This window comes from Oncorhynchus gorbuscha, linkage group LG14 (assembly GCF_021184085.1).
Source record: "Oncorhynchus gorbuscha isolate QuinsamMale2020 ecotype Even-year linkage group LG14, OgorEven_v1.0, whole genome shotgun sequence".
In the NCBI taxonomy this organism is placed as follows: Eukaryota; Metazoa; Chordata; class Actinopteri; order Salmoniformes; family Salmonidae; genus Oncorhynchus; species Oncorhynchus gorbuscha.
Window position 1 is genome coordinate 64,238,514 of NC_060186.1, and position 14,826 is coordinate 64,253,339.

Sequence of the window (14,826 nt, forward strand, 5' to 3'; positions counted from 1 at the left end):
CCTAGTGGTTAGAACGATGGGTCAGTAACCGAAAGGTTGCTAGATCAAATCCCTGAGCTCAGACAGTAAAAATCTGTCGTTCTGCACCTGAACAAGGCAGTTAACCTACTGTTCCTAGGCTGTCATTGTAAATAACAACTTCTTAATTGACTTGCCTCGTTAAATAAAGGTACACACTGCCCCCTGCTGGTAGAGTCACAGACACATTTCATCCTGTGCGACTTGCAGTCCATCTTGATCTCTGAAGCATTTCGTAGAGACTGGTGAAGGGGAATATCTGGGAACAGGCTCATTGTAATGGCAGGAATGGAAATGGATTCCTCTGTGTTTGATACTGTTCCATCCATTCCATTACAATGACTCCATCCTCCGATTTAAAAGTGACACCAGCCTCCACTGCATATACCGTATCACATAATGGTTATTGATTGTTTGCTGTCCACCAGGGTCGACCAACCTGGAGATGACCGAGTCCTCCCAGCCAATAGAAGTCGCTGGGCTCAGCCTCAGATCACAGGGAAGGAAGTCCATTGGTGAGCCATATGGGAAAGACTGTAAGGACACAGCTACTATTAAACCAACAAGCCAAAACTGAAAACCGAACCTGACTCTAATCTCATGTTTATCAATTCTGAAGCAAAATATGGTTTGGGTGTCAGGTGTGTCTTTATAGCCTTTTCCAAGCCATACCCTTGTTCTGTACATGGAATTCTATTCCACATCAAGTAACTGATGCAGCAGTAAAATGTTATTTTAAAAACAGATACAAATACACCTTATGGAACAGCAGGGACTGTGAAGAGTCACACACACAGGCACAGACACACGCATGCACACACACATAACATACAGTACGTACTATACACACACGTACCCATGGATTTTGTGTTGTAGATATGTGGTAGTGGAGTAGGGGCCTAAAGGGCACACACTTAATGTGTTATGAAATCTGTTGTGAAAGGTAATGTTTTTAATTGGATATTACTGCCTTAATTTTGCTGGACCCTAGGAAGAGTAGCTACTGCCTTGGCAGGAACCAATGGGGATCCATAATACATACACATACCCCATCAGACACTCCTCCTCCTTTACCTGGTCCTAGAACAACCCTTAGTAGCCCTAGTTCTAAAATCTAGTCACTTCCTTAGTTTCTTCCTTCCCTTATTCCCTTTCTCTAGCTCCTTCCCTTAATTCCTTTTCCTATCACCTATCCCTAGCTCCCTCCACCCTTTTCCCTAAGCGGCCCTACAGTAACCACACTGAAAAGCTTGGTGGATCTATTTCCATATTGCTTCCTGCTCCATCAAAAGTCTAACCCTGGGGCTTGCCCTCTGACCATACAGCATTCAGTCATCACCAGCATGTAGTCTGAGAAGCTAACTTAAACCTACGTTTGTCTTTCAGGTGAAGTTGAGGCAGAGAGTGACGATGAGGATGATGATGACGATGACTGTAAAAAGGGGTCCATGGATGAGGTACATCTTCATTCTTTCTCCTGCGCCATCAGGTCTCTTGTTACATGTATGGTGTTCTTAGGCTGCCCCCTAGTGGAGATTCAGAAACACTTACTTCTCGGGCTATGTTTCAATAGTCAAACAAGGAGGAGAGGAGGAGAGAGGAGGATTCTCTTTCTGACTGTTGTGTGTTCCTCCTCCAGGGTACAGCGGGCAGTGAGGCATTTGCCACAGAAGAGATGTCCAACCTGGTCAGTTATGTCCAGCCAGTCAAATTTAACTCCTTCGAGGCCTCCAAAAGTAGGACCATCACTCGTGACCACAACTCAACACCTGTTTAGAGCACACTTAAATATTTACTGCGATTGTGAACCACATTTTTTGTCAGTTTGAATACACACCAGCTCAAATGAGTTGTTCTGTTCTCACAGATGTCCTGTTTAAAATTCAGCTGGATTTAAAAAAATAAAAGAATCAATCCCAAAAGTTATGCCATTTTTTAAATGAATTTATCAATCAATCAATTGCTGTTGTTCCAGAGATCAATCGGAGCTATCAGATGTCATCGTTTGTGGAGACCAAAGCCTTGGAGCAGCTCACTAAGTCACCTGTGGAGTTTGTTGAGTATCCTTCCCACTCTGCATGGAATATTTGATTCAAATGTCTGTTCAAATATTTCCATTTCTTGAAAAAGTACACCAAAAGCAAGGTGAACTTGTAAATCACCTGGTTAAGTCCAGGAGCCTCATTTATCAAAAGGTTAGTATTTTTTTTCACTTTTAACTTGATGGGAAAGTGTGTGTACACACGCAAATCTCAGACCATGTGTACGCTCAACTTCTAATGGTTGATCAACTGACTGGGGTATTCCAGCTACACAACACATGTTAGGCTACTATTTATCCATTGCTCATTCACTAGCCAAACATGCTCAACAGTAAATAGACTTGTAGCCCATGTCAGTATGTCAGTATGTCAGTATGTCAGTATGTCAGTATGGGTAGACTACAGTATTACTGTTCAATAGAAGCTGGACATAGTAACCTGTTTAAGGAGACAATCATGCATTGATAGACAAAATATTGAACAACAATTCATCTTTTGCAGAGTATTGCAGGCTGTAGGCAGCATTTACTCTTAAATCGTTCAATAGACAATCAATCAATCTTACAGAATGTGCTGGCAGTGTTTAGCACTCGCTATAGGCTGCCTGCATTTTTAGTTCAAAAAAGTAGCTGAAAAAGATTAAAACATTCTGCCCACACCTGTGCAGAAATGTGATCAAACTGTCATGGCCCAGTTCCAACATCTTCAAATCATACTGCAAATGACAAGGTTTTTGTTCCCATAAAAGGTGATGGAGTGCATATTGCAGGCTGGATTGTAACACTCGAGCTTAGAAATATAGTAGAAATATAGTATGGCTCTGATCTATCAATGAAAACACGCATATGTGTTCTTGCCCACCCAAATCCTAGAATCTCCACGTACACCAACATTTTATGAGAAATGAATGTATGGTTGATAATGAGGCCCAAGGTGTCCTGTCCTTAACGGAGCGTGTTCAGGTATAACAAGCTGCAGCTGAGTCGTATCTACCCTAAAGGCACCAGAGTAGACTCCTCCAACTATAACCCTCAGCTCTTCTGGAATGCAGGCTGTCAACTGGTGGCCCTGAACTTCCAGACCATAGGTAAGAACTACATCAACACACACACACACTATTTTATTAAGGTGATATATATCTCTCAGAGCTGTTTACATCATTGAACCTGAGTATGGGAATGGCTGTGTGTACCTCTGTATCTTTCTAAAACCTCTCTCCCTTCTTCTCATCTCCCTCTCTCTTTCCCGCTCCCTCCATCCCTCCATCAATCCATCCCGCGCTCTCTCTCTCTCTTTCCCTTAAACCCTCTCTCCCCCTTTCTTTCTCTCTCTCTCTCCCTGCCCTCTCTCTCTTTCCCTTAACCCCTCTCTCCCCCTTTCTTTATCTCTCTCTCTGCCCTCTCTCTTTCTCTTTTACCTCTCTTTCCCCCTTTCTTTATCTCTCTCTGCCCTCTCTCTCTTTCCCTTAACCTCTCTCTCCCCTTTTCTTTATCTCTCTCTCTCTCTGCCCTATCTCTCTCTTTCCCTTAACCTTTCTTTCCCCTTTCTTTCTCTCTCTCTGCCCTCTCTCTCTTTCTCTTTTACCTCTCTCTCCCCCTTTATCTCTCTCTGCCCTCTCTCTCTTTCCCTTAACCTCTCTCTCCCCTTTTCTTTATCTCTCTCTCTCTCTCTGCCCTCTCTCTCTCTCTTTCCCTTAACCCCTCTCTCCCCCTTTCTTTATCTCTCTCTCTGCCCTCTCTCTCTTTCTCTTTTACCTCTCTCTCCCCCTTTCTTTATCTCCCTCTGCCCTATCTCTCTCTTTCCCTTAACCTTTCTTTCCCCTTTCTTTCTCTCTCTCTGCCCTCTCTCTCCCCCTTTCCTTATCTCTCTCTGCCCTCTCTCTCTCTTTCCCTTAACCTCTCTCTCCCCCTTTCTCTCTCTCTCTCTCTCTCTCTCTCTCTCTCTCTCTCTCTTTCAGACCTGTCCATGATGTTGAACCTGGGTATGTATGAGTACAATGGAAAGTGTGGTTACAGGCTGAAACCAGAGTTCATGAGGCGACCAGACAAACACTTTGATCCCTTCGCTGAGAGCACTGTGGACGGCATCGTAGCCAACACATTGTCTGTTAAGGTGTGTATCTGTGTGTGTGCATGCTATGTATGTGTGTGTGCATGCCTGTGTATGTGTGCACGGACATTACAACGCTCACACTTAATATCTTCAACTATCTCTCTCCAGATCATCTCAGGCCAGTTCCTGACTGATAAGAAGGTGGGGACATATGTGGAGATAGACATGTTTGGTCTGCCAGTGGACACCAGAAGGAAGGGTTTTAAGACCAAGACGTCTCAGGGCAACGCTGTCAACCCTGTCTGGGAGGAGGAGGCCTTTGTCCTCAAGAAGGTAAACCACAATGTAGCGCCGACTGTTATGGGATTTGTAGTTCTTTAAGATCACCGAAGGTAATGCTGTCAACATTATCTGGGAGGAGGAGACCTTGATCTTCAAGAATGCAACACTTATAGATGTACATAATGTTATATTGAATTATGTGTGTAAAGTACTGTTTAAAACATCATAGAGCAAAGTGTTATGGGATTTGTAGTTCTTAATAATAAAAAAATCCAGCCCTCCCAGGGTAATCTGTCAACATTATCTAGGAGGAGGAGGCTGTCGTTATCAAAGTGTCTCCTTTCTTACATGGGTACATGTGTGTGTGTGTGTGTGTGTGTGTGTGTGTGTGTGTGTGTGTGTGTGTGTGTGTGTGTGTGTGTGTGTGTGTGTGTGTGTGTGTGTGTGTGTGTGTGTGTGTGTGTGTGTGTGTGTGTGTGTGTGTGTGTGTGTGTGTGTGTGTGTGTGTCTGTCATTCTGCAGGTGGTACTGCCCACTCTGGCCTCGATGAGGATATCTGTGTTTGAAGATGGAGGGAAGTTCATTGGCCATCGCATCATTCCTGTGAATGCCATCCGCCCAGGTGAGGCTTACAGCCTGTTAGCCTGACTGACTACCATTCTGGTCTATTGTTCTGCTTGAGTGATACTGTGTAAGCAGTCCTTGAACTTCTGATCACGACCCATGTGTGTGTGTTCCAGGTTATCACTACATTGGTCTGAGGAATGAGAAGAACCAGGCTCTGACCCTCCCTGCTCTGTTTGTCTATGTAGAGGTCAAGGACTATGTCCCTGATACATTTGCAGGTACAGTGGTTGACATACCTTACAGAATACTGGTATATACAGTAACTAACCATAGAGTTCTAACCAGGTTGATGTTTCCACGGGCTTACAGAACATCATATATGATACATTCTGTCCCCTCCCTCACTCTGATCTCTTTCTCAGATGTCATCGAGGCATTGTCCAATCCCATCCGTTACGTCAACCTGATGGAGCAGAGAGCCAATCAACTGGCAGCTCTCACTTTGGAGGAGGGGGCAGAGGAGGAGGACAGCAGAGAGGTGTGTGTGTTTTTGCATTAGTATTTGTGTGTGTTTGTGTGTGTGTGTGCTTGCGTGCGTGCGTGTGTGATCTCCACACTAATGACCTGTAACAGATCAATGAGCATCTCCCAGTAGTCCTCTCTTTGGGTTAGAGCTATTGACCAGGGGTTAGGAACTGAGGCCTGTCGCTTTGTGAAGAGATGATTGAGTTAGAGCTATTGACCAGGGGTTAGGAACTGAGGCCTGTCGCTTTGTGAAGAGATGATTGGGTTAGAGCTATTGACCAGGGGTTAGGAACTGAGGCCTGTCGCTTTGTGAAGAGATGATTGGGTTAGAGCTATTGACCAGGGGTTAGGAACTGAGGCCTGTCGCTTTGTGAAGAGATGATTGGGTTAGAGCTATTGATCAGGGGTTGGGAACTGAGGCCTGTCGCTTTGTGAAGAGATGATTGGGTTAGAGCTATTGACCAGGGGTTAGGAACTGAGGCCTGTCGCTTTGTGAAGAGATGATTGAGTTAGAGCTATTGACCAGGGGTTAGGAACTGAGGCCTGTGGCTTTGTGAAAGGATGATTGAGTTAGAGCTATTGACCAGGGGTTAGGAACTGAGGCCTATCGCTTTGTGAAGAGATGATTGGGTTAGAGCTATTGACCAGGGGTTAGGAACTGAGGCCTGTCGCTTTGTGAAGAGATTATTGGGTTAGAGCTATTGACCAGGGGTTAGGAACTGAGGCCTGTCGCTTTGCAAAGAGATGATTGAGTTAGAGCTATTGACCAGGGGTTAGGAACTGAGGCCTGTCGCTTTGTGAAGAGATGATTGAGTTAGAGCTATTGACCAGGGGTTAGGAACTGAGGCCTGTCGCTTTGTGAAGAGATGATTGGATTAGAGCTATTGACCAGGGGTTAGGAACTGAGGCCTGTCGCTTTGTGAAGAGATGATTGAGTTAGAGCTATTGACCAGGGGTTAGGAACTGAGGCCTGTTGCTTTGTGAAGAGATGATTGAGTTAGAGCTATTGACCAGGGGTTAGGAACTGAGGCCTGTCGCTTTGTGAAGAGATGATTGAGTTAGAGTTATTGACCAGGGGTTAGGAACTGAGGCCTGTTGCTTTGTGAAGAGATGATTGAGTTAGAGCTATTGACCAGGGGTTAGGAACTGAGGCCTACTAGAATGCAAACTAGAATGCTATTTGGCCCTACACAGAGAGTAGGAAGGGTTAGGAACTGAGGCCTGTCCCTCTGTGAAGAGATGATTGGATTAGAGCTATTGACCAGGGGTTAGGAACTGAGGCCTGTCGCTTTGTGAAGAGATGATTGAGTTAGAGCTATTGACCAGGGGTTAGGAACTGAGGCCTGTCGCTTTGTGAAGAGATGATTGGAAGGAATTGCGTGGTGAGGGTTATGAGGTGAGGGACGGTGGATGGGTTGAGCTTATTACCCACAGGGACAGTCAATGGAGAGCTTGTACATGCCGACACCATGGCAACGGTCGCCTAGTGAGTTAGTTGGCTTTCCACTGGAGGTTCAGAGACAGAGGGAGATTACACCAAATCATGAAAAAACAAAAAGAGTATTATTTCACTCTTTGGAAAGAATTAACAAAAAAACAGAACAAACTAGAATGCTATTTGGCCCTACACAGACAGTACACAGTGGCAGAATACCTGACCACTGTAACTGACCCAAACTTAAGGAAAGCTTTGACTATGTACAGACTCAGTGAGCATAGCCTTGCTATTGAGAAAGGCCGCCGTAGGCAGACATGGCTCTCAAGAGAAGACAGGCTATGTGCTCACTGCCCACAAAATGAGGTGGAAACTGAGCTGCACTTCCTAACCTCCTGCCAAATGTATGACCATATTAGAGACACATATTTCCCTCAGATTACACAGATTCACAAAGAATTCAAAAACAAACCCGATTTCGATAAACTCCCATATCTACTGGGTGAAATACAACAGTGTGCCATCACAGCAGCAAGATTTGTGACCTGTTGCCACAAGAAAAGGGCAGCAAGTGAAGAACAAACACCATTGTAAATACAACCCATATTTATGTTTGTTTATTTTCCCTTTTGTACAATAACCATTTGCACATCGTTACAACACTGTATATATACACAATTTGAAATGTCTTTATTCTTATGGAACTTCTGTGAGTGTAATGCTTACTGTTCATCTTTTAATTGTTTATTTCTCTTTTGTTTATGATCTACTTCAGTTGCTTTGGCAACTTTATATATGATCTACTTCAGTTGCTTTGGCAACGTTAACATGTTTCCCATGCCAATAAAGCCCCTTGAATTGAATTGATTAAATAGAAGAGGAGAGCAGAGGAAAACAGAACCAGTTCAGGGAGGGACGACTCAGTAACAGGTGGTTTATTGGAATAATATTTGAAAGAAATACACGCCAAGTACTACAACAGGTCAAGGTTGAAGAGAACCTAGAGAGAACGTTGGGAGAACCTAGAGGAAACGTTTGGAGAAAGTAGTAGAGAGCGTTAGGAGACAACGTAAGAACATTGGCTAAATGTTAGTGAAACGTTAGAGAGTGTTGTCAGTGTGACTATGACCTGAGCCATGCTGAGAGTGTGGTACCACAGCTATGCCTACAAGGTTTCCAACAGGCTGCAGGTACACTCCGTGTGTGTGGTGTGTTGATTATGTTGTCGTATATTTGACGTACAGTAGCTTGTTTGTAATAGAGTCATGGAATCGTATGGTTCTACTCTCATCTCATTGCAGGCGGCAAAAACATGTATGTGTTGGATTGTAATGTGACATACAGTTGAAGTCGGAGGTTTACATCCACTTAGCTTGGAGTCATTAAAACTTGTTTTTCAACCACTCCACAAATGTCTTGTTAACGAACTATAGTTTTGGCAAGTCGGTTAGGACATCTACTTTGTGCATGACACAAGTCATTTTTTCAACAATTGTTTACAGACAGATTATTTCACGTATAATTCACTGTATCACAATTCCAGTGGGTCAGAAGTTTACATACACTAAGTTGACTGTGCCTTTAATAAGCTTGGAAAATTCCAGAAAATGATGCCATGGCTTTAGATGCTTCTCATAGGCTAATTGACATCATTTGAATCAATTGGAGGTGTACCTGTGGATGTATTTCAAGGCCTACCTTCAAACTCAGTGCCTTTTTGCTTGACATCATGTGCAAATCAAAAGAAATCAGCCAACACTTCAGAAATTTGTAGACCACCACAAGTCTGGTTCATCCTTGGGAGCCTTTTCCAAATGCCTGAAGGTACCACGTTCATCTGTACAAACAATAGTGCGTGAGTATAAACACCATGGGACCAAGCAGCCATCATACTGCTCAGGAAGGAGACGCACTCTGTCTCCTAGAGATGAACGTACTTTGGTGCGAAAAGTGCAAATCAATCCCAGAACAACATCAAAGGACATTGTGAAGATGCTGGAGGAAACAGGTACAAAAGTATCTATATACACAATTAAACAAGTCCTATATTGACATAACCTGAAAGTCTGCTCAGCAAGGAAGAAGCCACTGCTCCAAAACCGCCATAAAAAAGCCAGACTACGGTTTGCAACTCCACATGGGGACAAATATCGTACTTTTTGGTTAAATGTCCTCTGGTATGATGAAACATAAATAGAACTGTTTGGCCATAATGACCATCGTTATGTTTGGAGGAAAAAAGGGAAGGCTTGCAAGCCGAAGAACACCATCCCAACCATGTCAGGGTTTTCGCTGTTGGTCATTCGAGGCAAGTGCAGGAGAGCAGAGACAGGTGATCAGGAGACTTTATTTGCCAAAGCAACAACAGACTGGCGCGATACAAATCAAATCAATCAAATCAAATTTTGTTTGTCACATACACATGGTTAGCAAATGTTAGTGCGAGTGTAGCGAAATGCTTGTGCTTCTAGTTCCGACAATGCAGTGATAACCAACAAGTAATCTAGCTAACAATTCCAAAACTACTACCTTATAGACACAAGTGTAAGGGGATAAAGAATATGTACCTAAAGATATATGAATGAGTGATGGTACAGAGCGGCATAGGCAAGATACAGTAGATGGTATTGAGTGCAGTATATACATATGAGATGAGTATGTAAACAAAGTGGCATAGTTAAAGTGGCTAGTGATACATGTATTACATAAGGATGCAGTAGATGATATAGAGTACAGTATATACGTATACATATGAGATGAATAATGTAGGGTATGTAAACATTATATTAGGTAGCATTGTTTAAAGTGGCTAGTGATATATTTTACATAATTTCCCATCAATTCCCATTATTAAAGTGGCTGGAGTTGAGTCAGTGTGTTGGCAGCAGCCACTCAATGTTAGTGGTGGCTGTTTAACAGTCTGATGGCCTTGAGATAGAAGCTGTTTTTCAGTCTCTCGGTCCCAGCTTTGATGCACCTGTACTGACCTCGCCTTCTGGATGATAGCGGGGTGAACAGGCAGTGGCTCGGGTGGTTGTTGTCCTTGATGATCTTTATGGCCTTCCTGTGACATGGGTGGTGTAGGTGTCCTGGAGGGTAGGTAGTTTGCCCCCGGTGATGCGTTGTGCAGACCTCACTACCCTCTGGAGAGCCTTACGTTTGTGGGCGGAGCAGTTGCCGTACCAGGCGGTGATACAGCCCGACAGGATGCTCTCGATTGTGCATCTGTAGAAGTTTGTGAGTGCTTTTGGTGACAAGCCGAATTTCTTAAGCCTCCTGAGGTTGAAGAGGCGCTGCTGCGCCTTCTTCACGATGCTGTCTGTGTGGGTGGACCAATTCAGTTTGTCTGTGATGTGTACGCCGAGGAACTTAAAACGTACTACCCTCTCCACTACTGTTCCATCGATGGTAGCCCTCCGCTTAAACTGGCCTCTTACTGGACATCTAAGGCAAACAGGCGGTGGATAGGGGGTGTTCCCTCTGCTGTTTCCTGAAGTCCACAATCATCTCCTTAGTTTTGTTGACGTTGATTGTGAGGTTATTTTCCTGACACCACACTCTGAGGGCCCTCACCTCCTCCCTGTAGGCCGTCTCGTCGTTGTTGGTAATCAAGCCTACCACTGTTGTGTTGTCCACAAACTTGATGATTGAGTTGGAGGCGTGCGTGGCCACGCAGTCGTGGGTGAACAGGGAGTACAGGAGAGGGCTCAGAACGCACCCTTGTGGGGCCCCAGTGTTGAGGATCAGCGGGGTGGAGATGTTGGATCATTGCTATTCCAACTGGGGGTGGCCCGTCAGGAAGTCCAGTACCCAGTTGCACAGGGCGGGGTCGAGACCCAGGGTCTCGAGCTTGATGACGAGCTTGGAGGGTACTATATGGTGTTAAATGCCGAGCTGTAGTCGATGAACAGCATTCTCACATAGGTATTCCTCTTGTCCAGATGGGTTAGGGCAGTGTGCAGTGTGGTTGAGATTGCATCGTCTGGAGTGGAGTGGGTCTAGGGTGTCAGGTATGGTGGAGGTGATATGGTCCTTGACTAGTCTCTCAAAGCACTTCATGATGACGGAAGTGAGTGCTACGGGGCGGTAGTTGTTTAGCTCAGTTACCTTAGCTTTCTTGGGAACAGGAACAATGGTGGCCCTCTTGAAGCATGTGGGAACAACAGACTGGTATAGGGATTGATTGAATATGTCCGTAAACACACCGGCCAGCTGGTCTGCGCATGCTCTGAGGGCGCGGCTGGGGATGCAGTCTGGGCCTGCAGCCTTGCGAGGGTTAACACGTTTAAATGTCTTACTCACCTCGGCTGCAGTGAAGGAGAGACCGCATGTTTTCGTTGCAGGCCGTGTCAGTGGCACTGTATTGTCCTCAAAGCGGGCAAAAAAGTTATTTAGTCTGCCTGGGAGCAAGACATCCTGGTCCGTGACTGGGCTGGGTTTCTTCTTGTAGTCCGTGATTGACTGTAGACCCTGCCACATGCCTCTTGTGTCAGAGCCGTTGAATTGAGTTTCTACTTTGTCTCTGTACTGACACTTAGCTTGTTTGATTGCCTTGCGGAGGGAATAGCTACACTGTTTGTATTCGGTCATATTTCCGGTCACCTTGCCCTGATTAAAAGCAGTGGTTCAGGCTTTCAGATTCACGCAAATGCTGCCATCAATCCACGGTTTCTGGTTTGGGAATGTTTTAATCGTTGCTATGGGAACGACATCTTCAACGCAAGTTCTAATGAACTCGCTCACCGAATCAGCGTATTCGTCAATGTTGTTGTCCGACACAATACGGAACATATCCCAGTCCACGTGATGGAAGCAGTCTTGGAGTGTGGAATCAGAATGGTCGGACCAGCGTTGACCAGACCTCAGCGCAGGAGCTTCTTGTTTTAGCTTCTGTCTGTATGCAGGGATCAACAAAATGGAGTCGTGGTCAGCTTTTCCGAAAGGAGAGCGGGGCAGGGCCTTATATGCGTCGCGGAAGTTGGAATAGCAATGATCCAAGGTTTTTCCAGCCCTGGTTGCGCAATCGATATGCTGATAAAATTTAGGGAGTCTTGTTTTCAGATTAGCCTTGTTAAAATCCCCAGCTACAATGAATGCAGCCTCCAGATATATGGATTCCAGTTTGCAAAGAGTCAAATAAAGTTCGTTCAGAGCCATCGATGTGTCTGCTTGGGGGGGAATATGATTACGGCTGTGATTATAATCGAAGAGAATTCCCTTGGTAGATAAACACAAAACAAAACAATTCCACACAAAGACATGGGGGGGAACAGAGGAATATATACAGTATATGCAGTGTGATTAGGGAATGTAAACTAGGTGTGCGGGGAACAAGACAAAACAAATAGAACAATGAAAAAAAGGGAGTGGCGATGGCTAGAAGACCGGTGACGTCGACCGATGAATGACGCCCGAACAAGGAGAGGAGCCGACTTCACGATGTCGTGACAACGGGGGTGGTAGTATCATGTTGTGGGGGTGCTTTGCTGCAGGAGGGGCTGGTGCACATCACAAAATAGATGGCATCATGAGGGAGGAAAATTATGTGGATATATTGAAGCAACATCTCAAGACATCAGTCAGGAAGTTAAAGCTTGGTCGCAAATGGGTCTTCCAAATGGACAATGACCCCAAGCGTACTTCCAAAGTTGTGGCAAAATGGCTTAAGGACAACAAAGTCAAGGTTTAGGAGTGGCCATCACAAAGCCCTGACCTCCAATCCTATAGAAGATTTGTGGGCAGAACTGAAAGAGTGTGCGAGCAAGGAGGCCTACAAACCTGACTCAGTTACACCAGCTCTGTCAGGAGGAATGGGCCAAAAGTCACCCAACTTATTGTGGGAAGCTTGTGGAAGGCTACCCAAAATGTTTGACCCAAGTTAAACAATTTCAAGGCAATGCTACCAAATACTAACTGAGTGTGTGTAAACTTCTGAACCACTGGGAATGTGATGAAATAAATCAAATCTGAAATAAATCATTATCTCGGCTATTATTCTGACATTTCACATTCTTAAAATTAAGTGGTGATCCTAACTGACCTAAAACAGGGAATTTTTACTAGGATTAAATGTCAGGAATTGTGAAACTTCAGCTGTACAGTACATTGGGCAGACGCTGACACTCTAGTCAGATGATGTGATAAGTCAATATGACCGGTCCTGTGTGGACCTGATAAAGTGCTTTGAGGCTCAGTAAAAAATGCCTCATAAATGCTCCTTATCAGTTGCGCTGTCAATGTATTTGATTGATAGGTGGAGGCGGCTGGTGATGACCCAATGGAGCCTGACCCCCGGGTGACCTTGCCAGCAGAGAACGGGGTCAGCCACGTCCCCATCATCTCCTCCAAACCCCCCAGCCTGGTCAGCCACCAGCCACAGCCCACAGGTAGAGGTCAACTCTCCACTTGAACTTACTGTAATAATAATAATTTATTAAACTTCTATTGCGCTTTTCATAATAGAAATCTCAAAGCGCTTCATGAGGAAAAAACAAACAAACACTGCATGACCAAAAGAATGTGGACATCTGCTCGTCGAACATCTCATTCCAAAATCATGGGCATTAATATGGAGTTGGTCCCCCTTTGCTGTGAAAACAGCCTCCACTCTTCTGGGAAGGCTTTCCGCTAGATGTTGGAACATTGCTGCGGGGACTTGCTTCCATTCAACCAGGAGCATTAGTGAGGTTGGGCACTGATGTTAAGCGATTAGACCTGGCTCGCAGCCGGTGTTGCAATTCATTCCAAAGTTGTTTGATGGGGTTGAGATCAGGGCTCTGTGCAGGCCAGTCATGTTTTTCCAAACCAATCTCGACAAATAATTTCTGTATCTTCAGCACTCGGCGGTTCCGTTCTGTGAGCTAGTGTGGCCTACCACTTCGTGGCTAAGCCATTGTTGCTCCTAGACGTTTCCACTTCACAATAACAGCACTTAGTTGACCAGCTGGGTCAGGGCAGGAATTTGATGAACTGACTTGTTGTTTCAGCTCTTCAGTAAGGCCATTCTACTGCCAATGTTTGTCTATGGAGCTTTCATGGCTGAGTGCTCGATTTTATACACCTGTCAGCAACGGGTGTGGCTGAAATAGTCAAATCCACTCATTTGAAGGGGTGTCCACATATTTTTTGCCATGTAGTTTATCATGACTGTGACTCCGAAACGGCAACCAGTTAACTTACATTTGGCATTCCACAACACATTTACCACCCACTTGGGTTGCCAGATACAACCTGCCAAAACCCGCACTAACAGGTCTATATTGTTCATCAGGTTCAGTGAAAATTGCAGTGAAGACTGAGGACGTCATTCAGAGTGTTCTCACAGGTAAGACTAGAGTAATCAAATCAAATGTATTTATATAGCCCTTCTTACATCAGCTGATATCTCAAAGTGCTATACAGAAACCCAGCCTAAAACCCTAAACAAGGTGTAGAAGCACGGTGGGCTAGGAAAAACTCCCTAGAAAGGCCTAAACCGAGGAAGAAACCTAGAGAGGAACCAGACTATGAGGGGTGGCCAGTCCTCTTCTGGCTGTGCCGGGTGGAGATTATAACAGAACATGGCCAAGATGTTCAAATGTCATTTATGAACAGGTGTCAGGAGACACTGTTGCCCCATCCGATGATACCCCCGGACAGGGCCAAACAGGAAGGATATAACCTCACCCACTTTTCCAAAGCACAGCCCCCGCACCACTAGAGGGATATCTTCAACCACCAACTTACCATCCTGAGACAAGGCCGAGTACAGCCCATAAAGATCTTCGCCACGGCACAACCCAAGGGGGGGCGCAAACCCAGACAGCAAGATCAGTGACTCAACCCACTCAAGCGATGCACCCCTCCTAGGGACGGCAAGGAAGAGCGCCAGTAAGCCAGTGACTCAGCCCCTGTAATAGGGTTAGA

General features: G+C 45.1%; 1 protein-coding gene across 3 annotated transcripts in view; it reads left to right on the top strand.

The window, feature by feature from the left end:
- The window catches only part of LOC123995278 (1-phosphatidylinositol 4,5-bisphosphate phosphodiesterase beta-1-like), a 362,073-nt gene that overhangs the window by 282,790 nt on the left and 64,457 nt on the right, over positions 1–14,826 (top strand). For all 3 annotated transcript variants that reach the window (XR_006831799.1, XM_046298779.1, XM_046298778.1), the window contains exons 15-26: positions 447–533; positions 1,405–1,475; positions 1,658–1,754; positions 1,994–2,078; positions 3,023–3,147; positions 4,018–4,172; positions 4,281–4,445; positions 4,917–5,016; positions 5,135–5,239; positions 5,384–5,499; positions 13,175–13,307; positions 14,192–14,245. Coding sequence is in view for 2 of the 3 variants with exons in the window: in XM_046298779.1 (XP_046154735.1) it covers positions 447–533; positions 1,405–1,475; positions 1,658–1,754; positions 1,994–2,078; positions 3,023–3,147; positions 4,018–4,172; positions 4,281–4,445; positions 4,917–5,016; positions 5,135–5,239; positions 5,384–5,499; positions 13,175–13,307; positions 14,192–14,245 (1,293 nt within the window). In the remaining variant the exon portion in view is untranslated. The remainder of the gene's footprint in view (positions 1–446; positions 534–1,404; positions 1,476–1,657; positions 1,755–1,993; positions 2,079–3,022; positions 3,148–4,017; positions 4,173–4,280; positions 4,446–4,916; positions 5,017–5,134; positions 5,240–5,383; positions 5,500–13,174; positions 13,308–14,191; positions 14,246–14,826) is intronic.